This window comes from Esox lucius, chromosome 20, assembly GCF_011004845.1.
Source record: "Esox lucius isolate fEsoLuc1 chromosome 20, fEsoLuc1.pri, whole genome shotgun sequence".
NCBI classification, from domain to species: domain Eukaryota; kingdom Metazoa; phylum Chordata; class Actinopteri; order Esociformes; family Esocidae; genus Esox; species Esox lucius.
In genome coordinates this window covers 38,585,724-38,609,311 of record NC_047588.1, presented here as the reverse complement: position 1 = coordinate 38,609,311, position 23,588 = coordinate 38,585,724, and the positions used below count along the sequence as shown (strand labels likewise).

The window sequence follows — 23,588 nt, the reverse complement described above, 5'->3', positions numbered from 1 at the left end:
GGCATCCACACTCTTGCTCTAATGGAAGAATACAGATGCAATGGCAGATCCTTTCCAATGTCACACTTTGGGAAATTGTGGGAGGAATGTGGCTTCTTCTTTATAACTATGGAAAATATAAATGAAAATATTTTTATATCATTTTATACTAACACAAATGTGTCAACCATTGGAAAAATATTTTGTTCCAAACAATACTTGTCACATATTACTTCTTCACATTTATTTGGTCAGTGCGTCAGAATTTTCTGCAATTGAGATATTGTTTTTTAGTTAGCTAGACACCATACAACACACTTTTAAAATTGCTGAAAGGGGCTCTAGGATTCCGCCTCGAATGTTTACAAGAGCGAATTTAAACGAGAAAACATCAGAAAAGTATTAGCCATTTCCAGGTCGGCTTAGGATTCTACTGCGAGTGTCCAAAGCGGGTATGAGGAGACAAGAGATCAAACTGATAGACGGACCGCAGAAAACGTTTAAGTGGGCAATATCTCAGGAACTCTGGAACATTTTCTAGTTTTTTTTTTTTTATTGAAACATTAACTTAAAACATGAACGGAAGAAGCTGCAGAAGGCAGAGAGAATGTAACTCCATGCCGTGCAAGCTGTAGGAGGAAGACAGCCCGAAGCGGGAGACACTCCCGTCCCTCTAAAACAGTGTGAGGCCGCCCCAGAAGACATCAGCTCACTCGGCCCCAGCAGTTTATCTCTCAGTTGTGAGTTTTTCCCTCCTCCTCTAAGTTCATTTGTTAAAAGCCCTCCTGGGGCACATCCATATTTGGCAAAATTTTAACATACTTTTTTACAAAAAATGAACAGCTATCTTTATGTTATACCACACATGTTTGATAGGATTTAGGTTGGGTCTCTCCAGGTCACTAAAGGGCATTTACCTTTTTATTATTCAGTCAATCTACTGTATTTTGTGGATGTGTTATTTCTGTAGTGGTCATACTGAATGGTAAAGTTCTGTACCAATTTCAGATTTCTTGAAAATGTTCCTGACTGCAGCAGGTTTTCCTTAAGGACTTATTTGTACATAGCTCCATTTATACCGTTTTTTAAAACAAGAAGCCTCTATCACAAACATGGAGCTGCAGTATTTACAACAGAACTCTCAAGAAGTTGAAATCACCTTTTTAAAAAAGACAGAGGGAGAGAAAAAGAGGGAGAACAAGAGAAGAAAGACAGATAGGTAGTAACTCACTTCATCGTAGTAGATTCTGAAGTCGACCTTCTTGGCTCGGAGGTCCCACTGGACCACAGTTCCACTCTCAAACCCTATCAGCAACTGATGGAGATGGGTGGGGATGATACCGGTCAGGGGGAGGAGGAGGGTCAGGGAGAGGAGGTGGGTCGGGTGGAGAGGAGGTGTGTTGGGGTGCAGAGGTGGGTCGTGTGGAGAGGAGGTGGGTCGTGGAGAGGTGGTGGGTCGGGGGAGAGGAGGTGGGTCGGGTGGAGAGGAGGTGGGTCGGGTGGAGAGTAGGTGGGTTGGGGAGCGGAGGTGGGTCGTGTGGAGAGGAGGTCGGTCATGGAGAGGAGGTGTGTTGGGGTGCGGAGGTGGGTCGTGTGGAGAGGAGGTGGGTCGTGGAGAGGTGGTGGGTCGGGGGGAGAGGAGGTGGGTCGGGTGGAGAGGAGGTGGGTCGGGTGGAGAGTAGGTGGGTTGGGGAGCGGAGGTGGGTCGTGTGGAGAGGAGGTGGGTCGTGGAGAGGAGGTGGGTCGGGTGGAGAGGAGGTGGGTCAGGGAGCGGAGGGGGGTCGGGGGGAGAGGAGGTGGGTCAGGGGAAGAGGAGGTGGGTGAGAGGCGTGAAGAGAAAACAGAGGATTCAATCATTGAACTTTCTACATGGTCTCTACCTATTCATCTCTCCATCTGCCCTACATCTCTTTCTTTACTCTCCTTCCATATCTCTTATTCATTTAGTGTGCACCCAAGGAAGAGTAGCTTCATTTTGTCAACAGCTGATATGGAGCCCAATAATACAATATCCAGATGTAGTGGTCCTTAGTGTCTTGGGGCAGTCCCTGTTTAAGATGTGGTTAGGAGGATTGGGAGGGATCAAACTCACCATACATAGTAACACTTATCAACCAAACAATCATCTCCCTCGCTCCTCTCAATCTCTCTGATATACAGAGGATTTACTCTGTAAGGAGGTGGGATACATCATAAGGTTAATTAGAGAAGGTGAGAGAGACAAAGAGAGATACTGTTGAGAGTGAAAAAGACAAAGGGAGAATATAAGAGTTTGAGAAAGAATGAAAGTCAGAGACTGGAAGGAAAAACGAGAAAGTGAAACAAAGGATGAATGAGGGAGAAATAGAAACTGTATAAAAAGAGATAACGAAAAAGAACAAAGAAAGTACACAGAGTGTGAGAGAAAGTAAGAGACACGTGGCCTTTGTCAGCAAAAATGCTAAATCCATTGGCTCAGCAGTTCTGGATTAATGAGTTACATACATAAGGTGCAGAGGGATATGCAAAGATGCCATCTCTGAAAAGCAGACAGGAGGGATAAGATGGATTTGAAGCAGCACGGTTGGATGGAGGAAACCACAGGACTGTCACATAGCCAGAGATGAAGACAACAAACCCAACAGCGACAGAGAGAGAGAGGAGAAAGAGACAACCAAATTATTTTAAGAGGGGAAGAAGGGCTTTCAGCACTTTCAAAATGAAAACAGAATCAAAATCCCAATCAGGATCTGGAAAGTATTCCGGTCAGTCATAGAACCCATTGTTCTCTACCGCTGTGAGGACTAGGGTCCTCTTACCAACCAATAATCCACAAAATGGAAACAAACATTCGGATTTCGCAATGTTACGGTACCATCAACGATCAACAGAGCAGCTTACTAAGTGTCCTGCAGGCCAATGTGCCAAAGGCCCGGTTCCCTATTTGACTAATATCACATCCAATACCCAAACAGCCCATGACAGACTATGAAAATAATGTAAGAGCTTTTTGGATTGGAGGGAAGAGCACCCAAGCATTCAAACGAAAACGTCACTCAGAGCCCAATGGTTTTCCCCTTTCTCCTGGTTTGTACTCTCCCTTGTTTGAACATCCTCAATAAAAACTTATCAATTCCTAATGCAGACAGGCAGTGAACCAAAATCTGCAAAATAGACTTCTCCAAAAGTAAGCTGAAACAAACCAGGCGTAATAAATTGTGCTGTTGAAAATCCATCCTTGTAAGCCTAAAAAAACCAATGGTGTAAGCCTACCTGTAGGGTACTGTCAACAACACAGTCAGTGAATAAGACATTGCCATGTGAAACTTATACACATAAAACTGTCAAAATGTCTATTAATATCTTTCAATTCTGCTATGCCCAGTAAATCACACCGGCAGCACTTTTAATGTGGAGACAAAACAAAATAGAAAGCAAACAGCAATTTGATTAAACAAATTATATTTAACAAACATTTTCGCAACATGTGTGACCAGGTGTCATCCACGTAGCTAACATATGGCCAGGTTTAATCCACATAGCTAACATGTGGCCAGGTTTCATCCACATAGCTAGAATGTGGCCAGGTTTAATCCACATAGCTAACATGTGGCCAGGTTTAATCCACATAGCTAGAATGTGGCCAGGTTTAATCCACATAGCTAACGTGTGGCCAGGTTTCATCCACATAGCTAGAATGTGGCCAGGTGTCATCCACATAGCTAACATGTGGCCAGGTGTCATCCACATAGCTAACGTGTGGCCAGGTGTCATCCACATAGCTAACGTGTGGCCAGGTGTCATCCACATAGCTAACGTGTGGCCAGGTGTCATCCACATAGCTAACGTGTGGCCAGGTGTCATCCACATAGCTAACGTGTGGCCAGGTGTCATCCACATAGCTAACGTGTGGCCAGGTGTCATCCACATAACTAACGTGTGGCCAGGTGTCATCCACATAGCTAACGTGTGGCCAGGTGTTATCCACTTAGCTTGCATGTGGCCATGTGTCATCCATGTGTGTGCGCGTGTGGGGGGGGTGTACATGGCTCCATTAAAAAACAGAAGACAAAAAATAGTGTGGAAATCTATTAGAAGGTAGCCTAGTATCAGAAAAATATGATCATTCAGGTGGAAATAACGGAAAAGTATTAAATATTTGTTTATTTTTAATGGTGAATTGATTAAATTAATATCAAACTACTTAATGATTTGTCAACCATTGTGATCAACTACAGTGTGTTTTACTATGATTTTTCTAGCAATATGTGATGCAACTTGGCCCTAAATGGAGTGTAGCAGAATTCCTGACCACTCTATCATTGTGACTGATTTAAAAGCTTTTATGGTGTTCAAACTCATTGAGGCAAGTCTTTGTGTTCACAATTTAACAAATGAGATGGAAGATGAGCTGCACTTTTTGTGTGACCACATTCTTTGCACCTTGTTCAAGTTTATTGTGAACTATACCCCGTAATAGGGCTATTGCAATTATTACATTATTTCCTGATCGCAATTATTTGAGCAAGATTATTTTATAGACAACGATCTTTTAACTCTCTTTTCGCACAATATTTTCATTCCAAAATATTTTTTTTTCATTCTGAATATGTTTTTTTTAGGCCATTGTTAAAAACATATAAACAAATACCATGCAAATGATGTCAATATCCATCAGTTAGGAGACCTATGGGAGCAGAAGAGCATTTGACAGCTCTGCGGAAAGTTATAGGCACAGATCATTTATTGAAACTCATTTTCTTATTATTTTCAGTATGTTTAAACTTAGCAATTTTAGATTTGTTTTGCTATGCACAGTAATGTAATTTTGCCACTTTATTATCTAATAGACAAACTCAATTCAGTCGCTTATCCGTTGCATCTACTCTGATCAAAAAAAGAAAAATACTCATGTGAAAAAAGCATGTGTAAAATATTTTTACCAATATTGTAAGTCGAATTTGTCATTTCCAGTCATGTTTCCTAATAAGATAATGGACATTAAAATGTATGGATATAAATATGTTGTCCCATTGCATATTAAACGCAGAAATACATTTTGCAATGTAAGGAAGACTAATTCAAATAACTATGCTGTAATATTTGCAGCGGAGCCAGATGTGAAACGTCACGATGCGCAGCAAAATTTTTTCATCATTGCTTTGCGGTTGTGTTTGTGAGCAGCAGATGTTAATAACATTCATTTAGTGGTAGTTCCAAAGCCAAATAAAACTGCACTGCTCAGGGCGCATTTTGGTTTCAAGCCAAATTGAAAGAGGTGAGCCCAATAATTTAGAGGAGGCAAATTATCGGATTTGCTCCAGAAAGGTGGCGCTCAAAAGTGCAAACACCACAATTCTGAAGAACCATCTCCAGATCCACCATGTGTATTTTTACAATATTATTAGGCTTACACTATATTAATGGCATAACATTTACAATATAGACAATTCAATTTTTAATTGTAACCATTTGTGCAACAGTGGTGGAAGTGGAGACAGCATCTGGTAGAGAGGAGAGGAGGTGGAGAAAGTGTCCATTAGGGAGGAGAAGAGGTGGCGATAGCGTCCTGTAGGATGGAGAGGAAGTGGAGATAGTATCGTGTAGGGAGTAGGAGAATCAATGTGAAAGCACAGATCAAACGGTAAGAAATAAGGTGGGGCTTACTTCACTTTCACTTTCACTTTCAGTCACAACACAAACACCCACGTCTGCATTAATAACACCCACAGAGGGACATCGCCCTGGTCCTGGAGTACCGCTCAGTCACTGGGCTGATGGGACCATGCAGTGGAAAAGCTCCCAAAGCGGGTAGAGTCGAGCTGGTACCATGCAGTGGAAAAGCTCCTAAAGCAGGGAGAGTCGAAGCGAGTAGAGTCCAGCCAGTACTATGCAGTGGAAAAGTGCCAATAGTCCTGGTTCTACAGACCCCGAAATAAATCAAGAATTTGACCAGCTTTAGTTCTGGGCGAACTGACATTAGCTAACGTCCTCAAAAATGTTTCCCTTGCGGAACAAAGCTCAGGTGTGTTAGCTAAAGGCGTGACACCAATCACGTCCCTGAAAACTAAGGTGTGTTTAGTTCACTTGAACCTTTTCTGCATGCTGGGACTAGCCAGGGAGAAGCACAAATAGACAGAAAAAATCTTCCTTGCCTTTTTTTGAACAACAAGCATATTTTAAATTTTTCATGAAGGTCAATAAGCAACTGTTGAATTTGCTCAACATGAAATGTATTTATTTTCTGGCGCCAGGCGTTGCATTTATATACATTTCCTAATTCTTCAGTTGTTGACTGATGCAGGTGTATCACTGGACTGATACAGGTGGATGAAGTCACGTTCCCCTAAAATGATTTTAAAAAGTTATGCTTGTTGCATTTCCCTCCACTGTATGTGCACTGCAAGTGCAAGTAGTCAATAACAGACTATTCAAACCCGTAACAAATATTTAAGGAAAATCCTCACCATAGTATGTATACACAAATATTTTTTTTTTAATCACAGAGCTTGATTGACAGCTCACCGTTCCAAGTTTCAATCCCCATTGAGTTAGATTTTATATTAACACTTTACTTGAAGTGTAGTGTCATAACATGGTCATAACTCTGTCATAACTTTGTCATAACTATGTCATAACATGTTATGTCAGCTGACATCACATCCACCTTGTCACTGTCTCTATCACATCCACCTTGATGCCTTTATCACATCCACCTTGTCACTGTCCCTATCACATCCACCTTGTCACTGTCCCTATCACATCCACCTTGTCACTGTCCCTATCACATCCACCTTGTCACTGTCCCTATCACATCCACCTTGTCACTGTCTCTATCTAACCCACTCTCTTCCTTTTGCGTACATATAACACGGGTTCACACAATGTCGTGCTTTGCATACGCCAAAGTCCTTTTTTGCATGCAGTTGAGACGCGATCTCCTCCCATTAATAATAATGGTCAATAAAATCGTTTCATTGACACGCACCAACTGAAACCTATTTGACGTCACCATCATCGAGGCACGGATTTCCCGAAGATTGACTAATCGTTTAAAAGCCGTAGATTTACATTTTTCTTGAAAGAACATCAAAGGGTAAAGGTAAAACTTTAATATCGCATTTATTCACCATAGTTCTTAATGGGTGGAGATCGTGTCTGTACTCCATGCAAAAAGGGACTTTGGTGTATGCATAGCACGAAATTGTGAAGTGTGAACCCGTGTTATATGTACGTAAAGGGAAGAGAGTGGGTTGCTCTATCACATCCACCTTGATGCATCTATCACATCGACCATGTCCCTCTCGCTGTCATATCCACCTTGATGCCTCTATCACATCCACCTTGATGCCTTTATCACATCCACCTTGTCACTGTCTCTATCACATCCACCTTTTCACTGTCTCTATCACATCCACCTTTTCACTGTTTCTATCACATCCACCTTGATGCATCTATCACATCGACCATGTCCCTCTCGCTGTCATATCCACCCTGATGCCTCTTATTACATCCACCTTGATGCCTCTGTCCTATACACCTTGATGCCTTTATCACATCCGCCTTGATCCATCTATCACATCCACCTGGTCACAGTGTCCACCACATCCACCTTGATGCCACTATCACATCCACCTTGATGCCTCTATAACATTCACTTTAATGCATCTATAACATCCACCTTGATGCCTCTATACCACAGGTGTCGAACCGGTTCCACAAAGGGCCGAGTGTCTGCAGGTTTTTGGTTTTTCCTATAAATTGGTTCCTAATTCATACCTACACAACCAGGTGAGGGCAGAAACTAACCAATCAGTGACCTAATTAACCAATCAAGTACAAGGAGAGAGCAAAAACCTGCAGACACTCGGCCCTCCGTGGAACCGGTTTGACACCTGTGCTCTATACCATCCACCTTGATTCCTCTATCCCATCCATATTGACGCTCCTATACCTTCCACCTTGATGGCTCTATCACATCCACCTGTTCATAGTGTCCACCACATCCACCTTGATTCCTCTATCCCATCCATATTGACGCTCCTATACCTTCCACCTTGATGGCTCTATCACATCCACCTGTTCACAGTGTCCACCACATCCACCTTGATTCCTCTATCCCATCCATATTGACGCTCCTATACCTTCCACCTTGATGGCTCTATCACATCCACCTGTTCACAGTGTCCACCACATCTACCTTGATGCCACAATCACATCCACCTTGATGCCTCTATACCATCCACCTTGATGCCTCTATCACATCCATATTGACGCCCCTATACCATCCACCTTGATGCCTCTATCACATCCACCTTGACGCCTCTGTCACATCCACCTGGTCACATTTCTATCACATACATCTTGATATCTCTATATTGCCATGTTCCTATTACCCGTGTCCATGACATGGAGTGAAGCTCTAATGAACATCACACTGCTTAATTCAGAGAAAAACAACCATGAAAATGTGTGCTATACCTGTGTGCTGAGCTTTATTGTACACCTAAGTGCTTTTTTTTGGGAGTCAAACATAGCCTGACATTTTGGGCAATAAATCTAAGCAAGCAAGATACTTAATATCTTATGATTTGTCCTCACAGAATACCTTTAGCTGTGCCTTGTATGGCCTCAACATCACGACTAACCACTTCCTTATATACACAAAGACACAATCACAGAAAAACACTTGATGTCTCTGCCTTGATCATCCTAAAGTTTTGTTCTTTTCTGACAACATCTTGGACTTTTTTTACACAACGAGCTGAGCCCACCCACACATGCAGAGCGCCAGCATGTCCTTCGCTGTGAGTCGATTACCGTAATGTCTCTGCACCCCTGCAACCTGCAACCTGCAACCTGCATGGCAACCCCGACCACAGACGCCCTTTTAAGCAAATTCTCTCATTGCTTAAAAACGGACCATCAGATTTGCCCCCTGCCCCATTTCCTCATCCGACTCCGATAGTGTGCTGTTCTTCAGTTTAGAATGCTAACAGTTTGTAGCTTAATAAGAGTTTTGTTCACAAAGAACATACAACACATTTTCAGTTAATCAATCTGAATGAGTATTCAATGTTACGATGAAACAAGCTACTATTTGTAAAGATTGCTGTGGCATTTTTGCAGCAATAATCCATCTGAACATTTATAAGTGCTTTGCTTTGAGAGGCATAGAGAGCCTGATGTGCTTTTAGGCAATAAATACAAGCACGCAAGATATTTAATAGCTTGTATGATTCATCTTCACTATCAGAAAACCTTTCTCTGTAGGTGTCTGGTATTGCCTCTCTCTCAAAACCAACCACTTCTTGACACACACATTTACACTGTATATATCTCGCTTTCTCGCACAACCTTTCCCTCTCTCCCATCCCCTCTCCATCTCTCGGTCTTGCTGATCCTTTTAAAGTGTTGTTCTTTACTGACAGCATCTTGGAATTTGTCTTTTTACATAAACAGCTGATCCCACCCACACACACAGAGTGCAAGCGGGTCTTGGGCGGTGAATTGATTCCCCGTAATGTCTCCAAGCCCCCAGCAACCTGTCAGACAACCCACAGACGCCCTCTCAGAAGGCTTGACCACTGTCTGACCTGATCCCTGCCAGGCAGACACATCCACATAGAAACACAGGTCCATCTCTGCTGGAGGACGAGGACTGAGAAGACAGACTGTACCAGAGGGCATGCTGTGATCTGATCGCAAGCTATGGCGGTGTAGGCATTAGGGAGTCATTTGAAAGCCATGTCGGGGTCATTGGCTCTGTACAGGAAATGACAAGCCTGACTACATGGAACAGCTGGTGGAGCAGAGAGAGAGAGGGAGAGGTGTCCATCCCGGGGGAATTTCTTTTCTTTTTTACACGGTTCCACTGATTGACCAAGCAGGACCCTGTCGATTGATGGAACATTGTAAAGCCAGCAGACGGGAAACAGGAAGGGGACAACGAGGGAACAGTGAGGGGACTGTACAGTGATTATGTAGGGAACAGTGAGGGTACTGTACAGTGATTATATAGGGAACAGTTAGGGTACTGTACAGTGATTATGTAGGGAACGGTTAGGGGACTGTACAGTGATTATGTAGGGAGCGGTTAGGGGACTGTACAGTGATTATGTAGGGAACAGTTAGGGGACTGTACAGTGATTATGTAGAGAACAGTGAGGGGACTGTACAGTGATTATGTAGGGAGCGGTTAGGGGACTGTACAGTGATTATGTAGGGAACAGTGAGGGTACTGTACAGTGATTATGTAGGGAGCGGTTAGGGGACTGTACAGTGATTATGTAGGGAACAGTGAGTGGACTGTACAGTGATCATGTAGGGAACAGTTAGGGGACTGTACAGTGATTATGTAGGGGACAGTGAGTGGACTGTGCAGTGATCATGTAGGGAACAGTTAGGGGACTGTACAGTGATTATGTAGGGGACAGTGTGTGGACTATACAGTGATCATGTAGGGAAGAGTTAGAGGACTGTACAGTGATTATGTACGGAACCGTGAGGGGACTGTGCAGTGATTATTTAGGGAACAGTGATTGTGTAGGGAACAATGAGGGGACGATTCAGTGATTATGTAGGGTGCAAAAAGAGGATGGTACAGTGATTATGTAGGGTGCAAAAAGGGGACGGTACAGTGATTATGTAGGGTGCAAAAAGGGGACGGTACAGTGATTATGTAGGGTGCAAAAAGGGGACGGTACAGTGATTATGTAGGGTGCAAAAAGGGAACGGTACAGTGATTATGTAGGGTGCAAAAAGGGAACGGTACAGTGATTATGTAGGGTGCAAAAAGGGAACGGTACAGTGATTATGTAGGGTGCAAAAAGAGGACGGTACAGTGATTATGTAGGGTGCAAAAAGGGAACGGTTCAGTGATTACGTAGGGTGTGGAAAGGGGGTATGGCAGTGAGCAATGAGAAAAGTTAACCTGAGGGAGGATAGAAAGAAGGGGGTGAGGAGTTGCTGTTTTTGTATTAATCCAGCCACTCACCTTTCCTTCATCCTTTGGGCTGTCGCTCAGATGGACCACAGGCCCAGGGTGTGTTTTAGTCGCTCTGTGAAGGACAGGAGAAGAAAAAGATTCATTAAGGTTTGGAACATTTGTGCAGAGATTTTGGGAGGAAAGCCAAGGGGCATATGATTAGCTGTCATCTCGTTAAAAATGAGTACTGAGTTTAATTTAGTTGAACTGAATATTTTTGTAGGTTAAGAAAAGGAGTGCAGAGTTTAAAGCCACAACATCAGTCGTAATACATATCTCAGATCTGAAAGAGCATAGCCAGAATGTTCTATGATGATTTAAGTGAATAGTTCAGCATTTCAATGAAAGTATGATCGATTTGGCCTTTACCTCTTACAATGTTTTAGTTTATTTAGAATGACACCGTCCACCAACATGGACATGCTTATTAAACATAAACACCTGCCGTTCTTCCATTCCAAGTTGTTACCTGACAGCCAACGTTTTGTAGTAGACTGCACTTTGCTGAATTGCCATCGATTGAATATATCATATAAAATATATGAAACAAATTATTCTAAAAATAAACCTGCAATAGAGCATCATGGGAAAACGTGAAGAGCTTGGTCCTGTGTCAGCATTTAAGGAACTGTATTTGAAAAGAAGTAGGCTTTAAAAGATACTGTATGTATAGTACTATTTTAAAACAATGTATCACTTTTCATTAAAGTCTGACTTAAGTACAAAAATGTATGAAGGGAACAACCATGTCTACCTCAACAAAAAATACAGTGATAGGGGACAACTCCACAATTTAACCGAAAGAAACTGCACACTGGCAAACAAATGAATGGGACCAAATGGGAGAGTTAAATTACCTTTGTTTTAATTGTGTAAGATCTCTTTATTACCACTAAATTGAGTGGATGTACCACCAAGCCGTTTTAAAAGGTCTGCATTAACTATGAGCCACTCTATATGTAAAGGTCCAAATCAGTCACTGATAATGAGAGGATCAAATCCATAAGTGCATCTTCCCTCCAAGATCATTGTTGAAACTCTTCACTCTGTCAAAATCACGGGCTGGAGTTTCCTCATCATTGGTTTATAAACTTGGATTTGCTGGAGATAAAATTAAATCGCTGATGACTGTTTAGTAAACACCCCACATTTGGTCTTCACTAAATCTGATTGCAATGGAACCAGTCCCAGACTGATGTCAGTAGAGATTCTTGTGCAACCGAAGAGTTCATTTTTACTAAAACCTGAACACTGACGGTACATCGCCTGCAGGTCTGTTATGTATCACGGGGGAAACATCAGTATTTTTCTGAATAATTTCCATATAAACAGAATAACAAAGATGTACCATGTTGTGATTTTCATGAAAGTATTCCTTTGTCTGACAAAATGATTGCCTTTTAAATCATGGTCTAGGTGAAGGAAATCAAGCTTGAAAATGTGTCTCAAAGCTAAGCAGCACTTTCATTATGCTGGTGCTGTCAAGTCCATTTATCTCGGCCTTCACTTTGCAATACAACCTCAATTAAAGCAGAGCCCCGCACCTGCAACGCAGAGGGAATCGCAGTGTTGGATATTTACAGTCACAGACATGTTCCATGAAAAGAAAGGCGAGTGGACCCGGTAACGCTGGCAATTTGTCGGCCAATTAGTCCTCCTGGTCTCCAGCCGGCTCATTATGCCATCACCGACCTGAATTAGGAGCGTAGTTCTGTTCATTCTCTCTGTCTGTTTACGGCGTGACTACCAGAGGGAGCATGTGCCCAGGCCTGGAGAATTGGAGTGGACTCGTGCTACAAAATGTCGCACGTCAATTTTATCCACATCCACACATCTGACCTGTAGCAGACCGGTGTACAGGACAGACTTTGTTAAAACACGAACGGTGACACATGGCAAATAGACGTGTGCAACAGAACCCCGATTATGGTATTAGTGTCGTTTTGAATGGGCTGTTTTTGTCGTTTTTCAGTACGTTGTTTTGATGCACTGTAGCGCTACACGATCTTAGTTAGTCTACCGACCCGCTCGTCACCTGACCACCGAACACTGAGCTGGCCCAGAAGGTCGTGTGCTCTTATGTTCTTCACACGGCGCAACCAGAAGAGCACTGGCCACCCCTCAGAGTCTTGGATCTGTGCGTTCAACGGCTGGGGCTGCAACGTTACATAAACACTTCACACTACAAGACAGGGAGCGAGACAGACCTCCGCCGGCCCGACCCTCGCTCACAGCCCTCCACGCTAGACAGGGCATAATCACAGCCTCACCACCGCCAAAGGCAGACAAAGAGGACCAGACAACCTCAATCAAAGGAGACCGGCTGCGGCAGATTACCACCGCCGCCGGGAAACACGGACACTTTGTGCTCCAGCGGGTCTGGTCGGAACCATGGCAACGCTAGAAGTGGGGGGCGGGGGTGGGGGGGGTTGCAGATGTGTACACACCCGCTGCCACAGCGTGCCCGATGAGACATACTGCACGGCGCCAAGTGGCTCGGGGGGTCAGAGGATTGCTCCAGTTAGCAAAAGGTTGCTTAGATCAATCTCGAGTATGCATGTTGATAGCACATCCGTCACTGTGCTCATGAGGAACGAGGCGGAGACTAATTGGTGGAGAGAGTTTGCTTCAATGGCAGTAGACAGGAATCCATCCCTGCAGCAGCAAGAAACCGGAGAGAGCAGCTTAGATGGATAGACAACCCATCGCCTTTTGGTTTTACCATGTGCATTTGACTCTATGTGTTCTGTTCATCAGAAATAACTGCCTTATTCAACACAGGAAGCATTTCTGAGAGTGACATGGCAGTCCTTCAAATTGGACAGGTTTTCTGAGAGTGAATCTTTCCTGGCAGTGCTTCACAGTGTACAGGTTTTCTATCCAAACTTAGACAGCTTTAACGCTGTCAGCATTGCCTGTGTTGAGTTAGGATTATGTCCTTTCAGATGGCCATATCACTCTCTCTGACATGCACACATGCAGTCTTTACCATGCATCCTTAAACCTAATCCCCGGAAAGCCCAGGGGTCAGAGGGTGGAAGACAGATCAGTGGTTCCAACATCTAACCAGGTGCCAAAAGGTTGCTAGATTGAATCCCTGACCCTGAAAGGAGACCTTAGTTTGTTCTGTTCATGAGTAAGACAGTTCACAGCTAACTGTTGGTTAGCTCTGCTTGGTGGATACATTAGACAGGTTGTTGGTTAGCTCTGCTTGGTGGATACATTAGACAGGTTGTTGGTTAGCTCTGCTCGGTAGATACGGTAAACAGGTTGTTGGTTAGCTCTGCTTGGTGGATACGGTAAACAGGTTGTTGGTTAGCTCTGCTTGGTGGATACGGTAAACAGGTTGTTGGTTAGCTCTGCTCTGTAGATACGGTAAACAGGTTGTTGGTTAGCTCTGCTTGGTGGATACGGTAAACAGGTTGTTGGTTAGCTCTGCTTGGTGGATACGGTAAACAGGTTGTTGGTTAGCTCTGCTTGGTGGATACGGTAAACAGGTTGTTGGTTAGCTCTGCTTGGTGGATACGGTAAACAGGTTGTTGGTTAGCTCTGCTCGGTAGATACGGTAAACAGGTTGTTGGTTAGCTCTGCTTGGTGGATACGGTAAACAGGTTGTTGGTTAGCTCTGCTCTGTAGATACGGTAAACAGGTTGTTGGTTAGCTCTGCTCTGTAGATACGGTAAACAGGTTGTTGGTTAGCTCTGCTTGGTGGATACGGTAAACAGGTTGTTGGTTAGCTCTGCTCTGTAGATACGGTAAACAGGTTGTTGGTTAGCTCTGCTCTGTAGATACGGTAAACAGGTTGTTGGTTAGCTCTGCTTGGTGGATACGGTAAACAGGTTGTTGGTTAGCTCTGCTTGGTGGATACGGTAAACAGGTTGTTGGTTAGCTCTGCTTGGTGGATACGGTAAACAGGTTGTTGGTTAGCTCTGCTCTGTAGATACGGTAAACAGGTTGTTGGTTAGCTCTGCTCTGTAGATACGGTAAACAGGTTGTTGGTTAGCTCTGCTTGGTGGATACGGTAAACAGGTTGTTGGTTAGCTCCGCTTGGTGGATACGGTTAAGATGGTATGCAGGGAGCCACGAGCAGGAGGATGACCTACATCAGCTCCTACTGTCTGCACTGACACATTCTGTATTCTACCACAGTATGCTAAACTAAGAGTCCTGTTGAAATCACTTTTGTATATTATTTTCTATCGGTTGGAGTTGCTTTGAATAATAATTTAAATGAAACCGATAATGAAAATAATTTTCATGGGGCTCACAAAGTATTCTAAGATACTAGAACAAAACTTTTATCACTCCTAAGCTCCAGAACGCATTTCAGATGTCATATTAATTATTTTAATATCTTAGTTATGTTCCTCAATCTAAAAAGTGTGGGTATTATCTCTTAGGAGCAAGATAAGAAATCAATGTACTGTTCCTCAAACGTGTCACACAAAAGGGAGGGCATTATGCAATAGGTTTCATTAGACCCTTTCTCTCCATGTGTCTATTTCTGCATCTGTCTCTCTCTCTCTCTGTGTGTGTGTGTGTATGTGCGTCAGAGAGTGTATGTGTGTGACATCCAAATTAAAGGGCGTTGTGACATCGCTGAAGCTGACAGATCATAATGACATAGTTCACAAAGAAAAGCCGCCACAACATAAATACATCCTTAGAAAGTTTTCACATTTTGCTGCCTTAAAATGGGTAATTGATTTTTTTACCACAGGATCTCTTCATTTACCTTTGTCATACAGGCCTGCACTGTGGAGGTAATGTGACGTTATTGATCTTCGTTATGAATGCTGTTGCTGTGCTTCAGTCCTGCCTCCTGCCTTGGCTCAGAACGGGTACAGACATTTTGAAAGTGCAAAACACACCATGGTCTCTATTCACAGGATAACAAAGCCCTCACCATCATCAGAGTATGACATACTCCTTATTGTAGTATTAGAGTTCTGACAAAATGTTTATTGCCACATTACAGCTCTGACTAATCCTTATTGTAACATTAGATATCAGTTATAGCCTTATTGCAGTATTAGAGCTCTGACATAATCCATATTGTAACATTAGATATCAGTTATAGCCTTATTGCAGTATTAGAGCTCTGACATAATCCATATTGTAACATTAGATATCAGTTATAGCCTTATTGCAGTATTAGAGCTCTGACATAATCCATATTGTAACATTAGATATCAGTTATAGCCTTATTGCAGTATTAGGCTCTGACATAATCCATATTGTAACATTAGATATCAGTTATAGCCTTATTGCAGTATTAGGCTCTGACATAATCCATATTGTAACATTAGATATCAGTTATAGCCTTATTGCAGTATTAGGCTCTGACATAATCCATATTGTAACATTAGATATCAGTTATAGTCTTATTGCAATATTAGGCTCTGACATAATCCATATTGTAACATAAGATATCAGTTAAAGCCTTATTGCAGTATTAGAGCTCTGACATAATCCATATTGTAGTTCTTTGAGCTGATGAGGATAAATGTGAAATTGTCTAAACATCAACATAAACATTTTAGGAAATAGCTCAGGGTGAATTAGGATCACAGCTTTAGCAACAAGCTGTCAATATTTGCTCTCTCTCCCTCTCTCACTCTTTCTCCCTCTCTGGCTGACAAGGAATAATTCTCCCTCTCTCTCCCAACTACCCACACCCCACTAAACTCTCCCTCCTTTGTGCTCTATGGAGAGAAGCCTATGACAAACCAAATTCCCAATTGTCCAACAGCCTCTGGTCCTGCTGATAGCCAGCCAAGCTGAGTTTTTAATTTGCAGCAGTAACCTTCAGTGTTCCTCTTCATTCATCACTCAGGTGTCAAGCATCGTTCCTCAATGAAAGAAGGTCTAAACACGCAAGAGGATGTGAAGATAGCAGGAGGACGACGGGAGGAGGGGTGAATGGGAGCATGTGTCTCCGTTATCAGACGTGAGCCTTTTTTTCCAGCTCCTCTGGGCATTCTGTCTCAATTTAGGCTGCTGCCAAAGCCGGCAGGCCTGAGTCGGGCAGATTGCATTAGACTGATAAACTTAGGCCTAATTAGAAAATAATGGGCTAATTAAGGAAATTCAATACATTACTGTGTTCATGACAGTATAGGAGAGTGGATCCCTGAGCTAGCTGTATACACAAGAATATTATATTTATATTACAAATAGGACGTTATTACATTTGCAACTAACATTTTAGTCATTTAGCTGACATTATCATCCAGTGTGACTTAAAGTTAGAGCATACATTTTAAACTAGATTGGTGGATTAACCACAACTCAGTAGTAAGTACACTCTACTCAATGAGTTAAATATCAGCAGAAGTCAGCACTTTGAAGGAATACAATATACATAACAAACACTGCCAGCGTCAGATCACCAGAACGACGGACACGATTTGAATAACTGTTCAACTGTCACTCATCGGTTCTTCAACATCAGTAAGTACATTTTCAACTTCTTTTATTTCTGAGGGTTTTTTTTTATACAACATTTTGCTGATTTCTGTCTTGTGAAATATGAGCAGCGGGAGGCATTACGATGTAGGAGCCCCTGTTGTCTTAATAAAGCTGTAGTAGTCTCCCACGAGGCTTCCCACTTTCTCGTTTGATCTGAAGCACTACTTCTCTCTCCCTCACTTTATTAAACAGACTGAGGAATCTGAGCAATCTATGATCCCAGGAGGAGAACACCCAGACAGGAGAATTGTGGGTCGTAGAGTGTTCTGGCCCCAGTTATGGATAGAGAACAGAGTTATGGACAGACAGCACACTTATTTTAAATGAGACCATATGGACACATAGAAGAGGGGTTAAAGGAGAGAAAGAGGGAGGATGGCGAGAAAGAGAGGGTGAAAGGGAGGGGAGATATAGAGTTGTAGAGATTAATAAAATTTCATTATAATTTAACATAGCTGACTATTACACAAATGTCATACCTTACAAAGGTCTTTGATCGGAGCCTTGCGTTTGTCCATTAAATAAAAACGCTTTTAAGCATCACCGGTGTGCAAGAAGTTTTTTCTTCTTGGCCCTGGTCATTACACTACAGGTGTGCGATTAGCTAATTTTGGACATAGTACAAACCAAAAATAAATAAAACAGAAATGATCAACCAGCATGTGATACTAAAATAAAATAACATTCAGAAGTAAACCCCCATATTTATCCACACCGCAGAGAAACCCTTTCACCACCCACCCCCCAAACGCACACCCTGTATCAAATTCTAGATTAAGATCAACTATTTAAAAATATCCATATTCCATAGCCTCACCTCTTCAGTTATAGCATCAATGACACAGTATATGTAGAGCCTGTTCCCAACATACCTTTCTTCCAAATGGAACTCAACCAGACCTGACAAATAATTAAACAGTCAAACCCAACAACCACTTTGAAATGTGCACATTTGACCAGCGACAAACAGTCACTGAGAAACCACGCCCATGCCCCATACACCATCCTTAACATGCCAAATCAGCCCAGTGTACAATCCTTAAACCGTGAAACCAGGCCAGTACACAATCCTTAAAACATGAAACCAGCCCACTACACAATCCTTAAAAGGTGAAACCAGCCCAGTGCACAATCCTTAAAAGGTGAAACCAGCCCAGTACACAATCCTTAAAACATGAAACCAACCCAGTACACGATCCTTTCCTATGGGAGGTATATATAAAGAGTATATACAATCCACCCTTTCTGCCTTTGCCAGACGGGCTCTCATCTCCATTCGGATGTCCTTTATCCAATGCCATTCAGGGGCAGAGTCACTGGTTTGCTGTTGTTTCTCCGTTTCTGTCCTCGTGCCATGGGAGTGAACTCTGTGGGTGATACTTGGCCCTCTTTTGGGTTGGTTGGTGGTTAGTTGGTGTCCCTCTGGTTGATGCTTAGCAAAATGGGTGGAGTGACATCCTACCTGTTGGGCCCTACCTGGGTTTACCCTCAGATAGGGTCACCGTGTCACTGGATCTTCCAGTCTCAGCCCCAAGATTTTACGCTGCTATATTATTGTATTGGGGAGTAGGGTCAGTTCTCCTTCTCCACTGTCAATCCTCTGCAAATCTAAGGAATGCACTCTCTAAATGTTCCTTGTGTCCTGTTCTGTTTGAGTTTAGGAGGACATGAGTGCTTAGACCACACCTCAGGACTACCAGGGCCAAAATACTTGTAACTGTCCCAGTCCAAAGTCCTCCTGGTTGTGTTGTAGATCAAGTTGCTGAAGACACCTAATGATTTTGGCTGCCACTCCGCTGACCATTCCCCCCTCCCGGGTTGTCCCTGTCCTCCATCTGGTCATGCTACTGTCTTGGATTATGTACAGACTCTGGACACAGCCCACATGCATTTATTAATTATTACAATTTGTACTCTTAAAATGTACACCCAGCACAGCCAGAAGAGGACTGGTCACCCCTCAGAGCCTGGTTCCTTTCCAGGTTTCTTCCTAAGTTTCGGCCCTTTTAGGGAGTTTTTACTAGCCATTGTGCACTGTTGTTGCTTGCTCCTTGGGGTTTCAGGCAGGATGTTTTGTAATAGCACTTTGTGTCAACTGCTGATCTAAAAGCTGATTGATTGATGGTCCTCTACTGTAGATTAGCTGTTATCTTCTCTATTGGAGGTTTATAAAGAGTTAATAATCCTCCACTGTAGATCAGCTGTTCTCTTCTATATTGGAGGTTCATACAGAGTTAATAATCCTGTCCTGTAGATCAGCTGTTCTCTTCTATATGAGAGGTTTATACAGAGTTAATAATCCTCCACTGTAGATCAGCTGTTCTCTTCTATATGGGAGGTTTATACAGAGTTAATAATCCTCCACTGTAGATCAGCTGTTCTCTTCTATATGGGAGGTTTATACAGAGTTAATAATCCTCCACTGTAGATCAGCTGTTCTCTTCTATATGGGAGGTTTATACAGAGTTAATAATCCTCCACTGTAGATCAGCTGTTCTCTTCTATATGGGAGGTTTATACAGAGTTCATAATCCTCCACTGTAGATCAGCTGTTCTCTTCTATATGGGAGGTTTATACAGAGTTAATAATCCTCCACTGTAGATCAGCTGTTCTCTTCTATATGGGAGGTTTATACAGAGTTCATAATCCTCCACTGTAGATCAGCTGTTCTCTTCTATATGGGAGGTTTATACAGAGTTAATAATCCTCCACTGTAGATCAGCTGTTCTCTTCTATATGGGAGGTTTATACAGAGTTCATAATCCTCCACTGTAGATCAGCTGTTCTCTTCTATATGGGAGGTTTATACAGAGTTAATAATCCTCCACTGTAGATCAGCTGTTCTCTTCTACATGGGAGGTTAATACAGAGTTCATAATCCTCCACTGTAGATCAGCTGCTATCTTCTATGTGGGATTGTTTGTAGGTAGGCTGCCGGTAAATAAAAAGCATTGACTTAACTCTGAATATTCACTAAACCTTGGCTCCTTTCTTCCTCAGGCAGATACAGAATTGGTGCTTTTATGATTATTATTATATCAATACTACTTTTGATCTAATCATTTTCTATCAATAATTTAATTATATAAATATTATTATGTCAGTGTTATTTGTCCATCAACATTGTGTTTTGGCAATTTAAACAAAACTAAAAACATTTCCGATGGAAATAATGCTCTTAACATTGGAAAAACCAGACACCTTTACATGGGAGGACAAACCAGTGATGCTTAAAGTCAAAGCAATTGTGTGTTGGAGTGTGTGTTACCGAATGTAGTGTGTGTGTGTGTGTGTGTATGTGTGTGTATGTGTGTGTGTGTATTGTGCATGCGTTTGAGTGTGTACTGAGTTGAAAACCTGTACATTGGCTTACTTGGCTTGGTTAAAGTGATGCCTGAAATTGCATGGTAGGTCAAAAAAAATGGTGTAAAGGAGATGTGGACTTTGCTCTTCTGGTTGAAAATGTAATATTTATTACATGCCTGCTTAGTTCCACAAAGACACACACACAAATTATCAGCACTTCACTTCTGTCCAACTCGAGCAGGACTAATAGGAGGTGAAAAACAATCCCATTTCTTCCTTCACAGTGAATATCTACTAAAGGAAATGCTGGATGGTTTTCCTGTGAAGAAGCACAGGAGTGACCGTCATTTCTATGCACGCTGAGCGGAAAAGCACTTCAGCCCAGTCTGACAATACAGCCTTCATGGGCCCTCTGTTTAAGCATGCTGATCGGCAAGGAGAATCCTCGTTCAATTTTTATTGAACTACTCTTCAAAAACCACTTAGGGCCGTCTTTGCGTCGTTGGCCCTGTCTGCATCTGCATGCTAATCGTTTTTAGCATATTCTTGGTCAGGTTTATGGTGCTTCTTCAGATAAGATACAACATATGCTATTTTAAAGTTGGCACTTAAATTAAAGCAAATCCCAGTGGTACTTTTTTATTTTCAGGTAGGGCCAGCAATCAAATCCACTAGTTTGGCTTTGCAAGAGATTGCGGAGGCCAGGCTCCACCAACAGAGGACCATATTAACAGTTGTATTTAGCCCGTCAATAAGCATAGAGTGTATTTCTTTTTCAACTGACCCTACCCAAAGGACCATTCTAGATTTTAGCAAAAATGTTATATACATGACACATGCATCGGAGACCAATGAGTGTAGAAAATAGCTATAAAATACCAAAAAAGGTTGTGAACCCCTGTATACATTGTATATCGCAGATTTTGCAGGTTTTCCTATTTACAAAGCATGTAGAGGTCTGTAATTTTTATCATAGGTACACTTCAACTGTGAAAGACGGAATCTAAAACAAAAATCCAGAAAATCACATTGTATGACTTTTAAATAATTCATTTGCATTATATTGCATGACATAAGTATTTGATCACCTAACAACCAGTAAGAATTCCAGCTCTCACAGACCTATTCGTTTTTCTTTAAGAATCCCTCCTGTTCTCCACTCATTACCTGTATTAACTGCACCTGTTTGAACTCGTTACCTATATAAAAGACACCACACACTCAATCAAACAGACTCCAACCTCTCCACAATGGCCAAGACCAGAGAGCTGTGTAAGGACATCAGTGATAAAATTGTAGACCTGCACAGGGCTGGGATAGGCTACATGACAATAGGCAAGCAGCTTGGTGAGAAGGCAACAACTGTTGGCGCAATTATTAGAAAATGGAAGAAGTTCAAGATGACAGTCAATCTCCCTCAGTTTGGGGCTCCAGGCAAGATCTCACCTCGTGGGGCATCAATGATCATGAGGAAGGTGAGGGATCAGCCCAGAACTACACGGCAGGACCTGGTCAATGACCTGAAGAGAGCTGGGACCACAGTCTCAAAGAAAACCATTAGTAACACACTACGCCATCATGGATTAAAATCCTGCAGCGCACGAAAGGTCCCCTTGCTCAAGCCAGCGCATGTCCAGGCTCGTCTGAAGTTTGCCAATGACCATCTGGATGATCCAAAAGAGGAATGGGAGAAGGTCATGTGGTCTAATGAGACAAAAATATAACTTTTTTGGTTTAAACTCCACTTGCCGTGTTTGGAAGAAGAAGAAGGATGAGTACAACCCCAAGAACACCATCCCAACCGTGAAGCATGGAGGTGGAAACATCATTCTTTGGGGATGCTTTTCTGCAAAGGAGACAGGACAGGACGACTGCACCGTATTGAGGGGAGGATGGATGGGGCCATGTATCGTGAGATCTTGGCCAACAATCTCCTTCCCTCAGTAAGAGCATTGAAGCTGGGTCCTGGCTGGGTCTTCCAGCATGACAACGACCCGAAACATACAGCCAGGGCAACTAAGGAGTGGCTCCGTAAGAAGCTTCTCAAGGTCCTGGAGTGGCCTAGCCAGTCTCCAGATCTGAACCAAATAGAACAATAGGGAGCTGAAAGTCCATATTGCCCAGCGACAGCCCCAAAACCTGAACGATCTGGAAAAGGCCTGTATGGAGGAGTGGGCCAAAATCCCTGCTGCAGTGTGTGCAAACCTTGTCAAGAACTACAGGAAACATATGATCTCTGTAATTGCAAACAAAGGTTTCTGTACCAAATATGAAGTTCTGCTTTTCTGATGTATCAAATACTTATGTCATGCGATAAAATGCAAATTAATTACTTAAAATGTGATTTTTGGGATTTTTTTTTAGATTCCGTCACTCACAGTTGAAGAGTACCTATGATAAAAACAGACTTCTACATGCTTTGTAAGTGGGAAAACCTGCAAAATAGGCAGTGTATCAAATCCTTGTTCTCCCCACTGTATGTCAGGCGTTCAGTTAGTTCCAACCCAGTGGTACACTCCAGAGGCTGCCATTGGAGTCTGAAGTGAGTTTCAGTTGGTCCGCCCACTGAAATGCAGTGGTCTGTTTACTCTGGCTAACACTGTCAAAGGCACGCGGCTGTGATTGACACCACTGTGACGGTGTTGTCAGAACAACACCAGAGGGACAAAGTGTGGGTATGGGAAACGGAACAGAAGAAGAAGAAAAGGCGTTCTCCTGTGTGTGACAAGGGGAAGACACTGGGTGTCTGAAGGCTGTGGAGAAGTCAATTATGGCCACATCGTGTGTAACGTTGAATGTGTTACATGGTGCGGAACTGGAAGATAGCTTCCACCTCAGCTCAGGGTTTAGACTCCTGCAACATTG

The 23,588-nt window shown here is 42.7% G+C and overlaps 1 protein-coding gene across 18 annotated transcripts in view; it reads right to left on the bottom strand.

Annotated features, from left to right (window-relative positions):
* The window catches only part of stxbp5l (syntaxin binding protein 5-like), a 179,310-nt gene that overhangs the window by 50,253 nt on the left and 105,469 nt on the right, over positions 1 to 23,588 (bottom strand). For all 18 annotated transcript variants that reach the window (XM_020041280.3, XM_029115649.2, XM_029115648.2 and 15 more), the window contains exons 6-7: positions 10,955 to 11,018; positions 1,211 to 1,294 (exon numbers count right to left, since the gene is read on the bottom strand). In XM_020041280.3, coding sequence (XP_019896839.3) covers positions 1,211 to 1,294; positions 10,955 to 11,018 — 148 coding nt within the window. The remainder of the gene's footprint in view (positions 1 to 1,210; positions 1,295 to 10,954; positions 11,019 to 23,588) is intronic.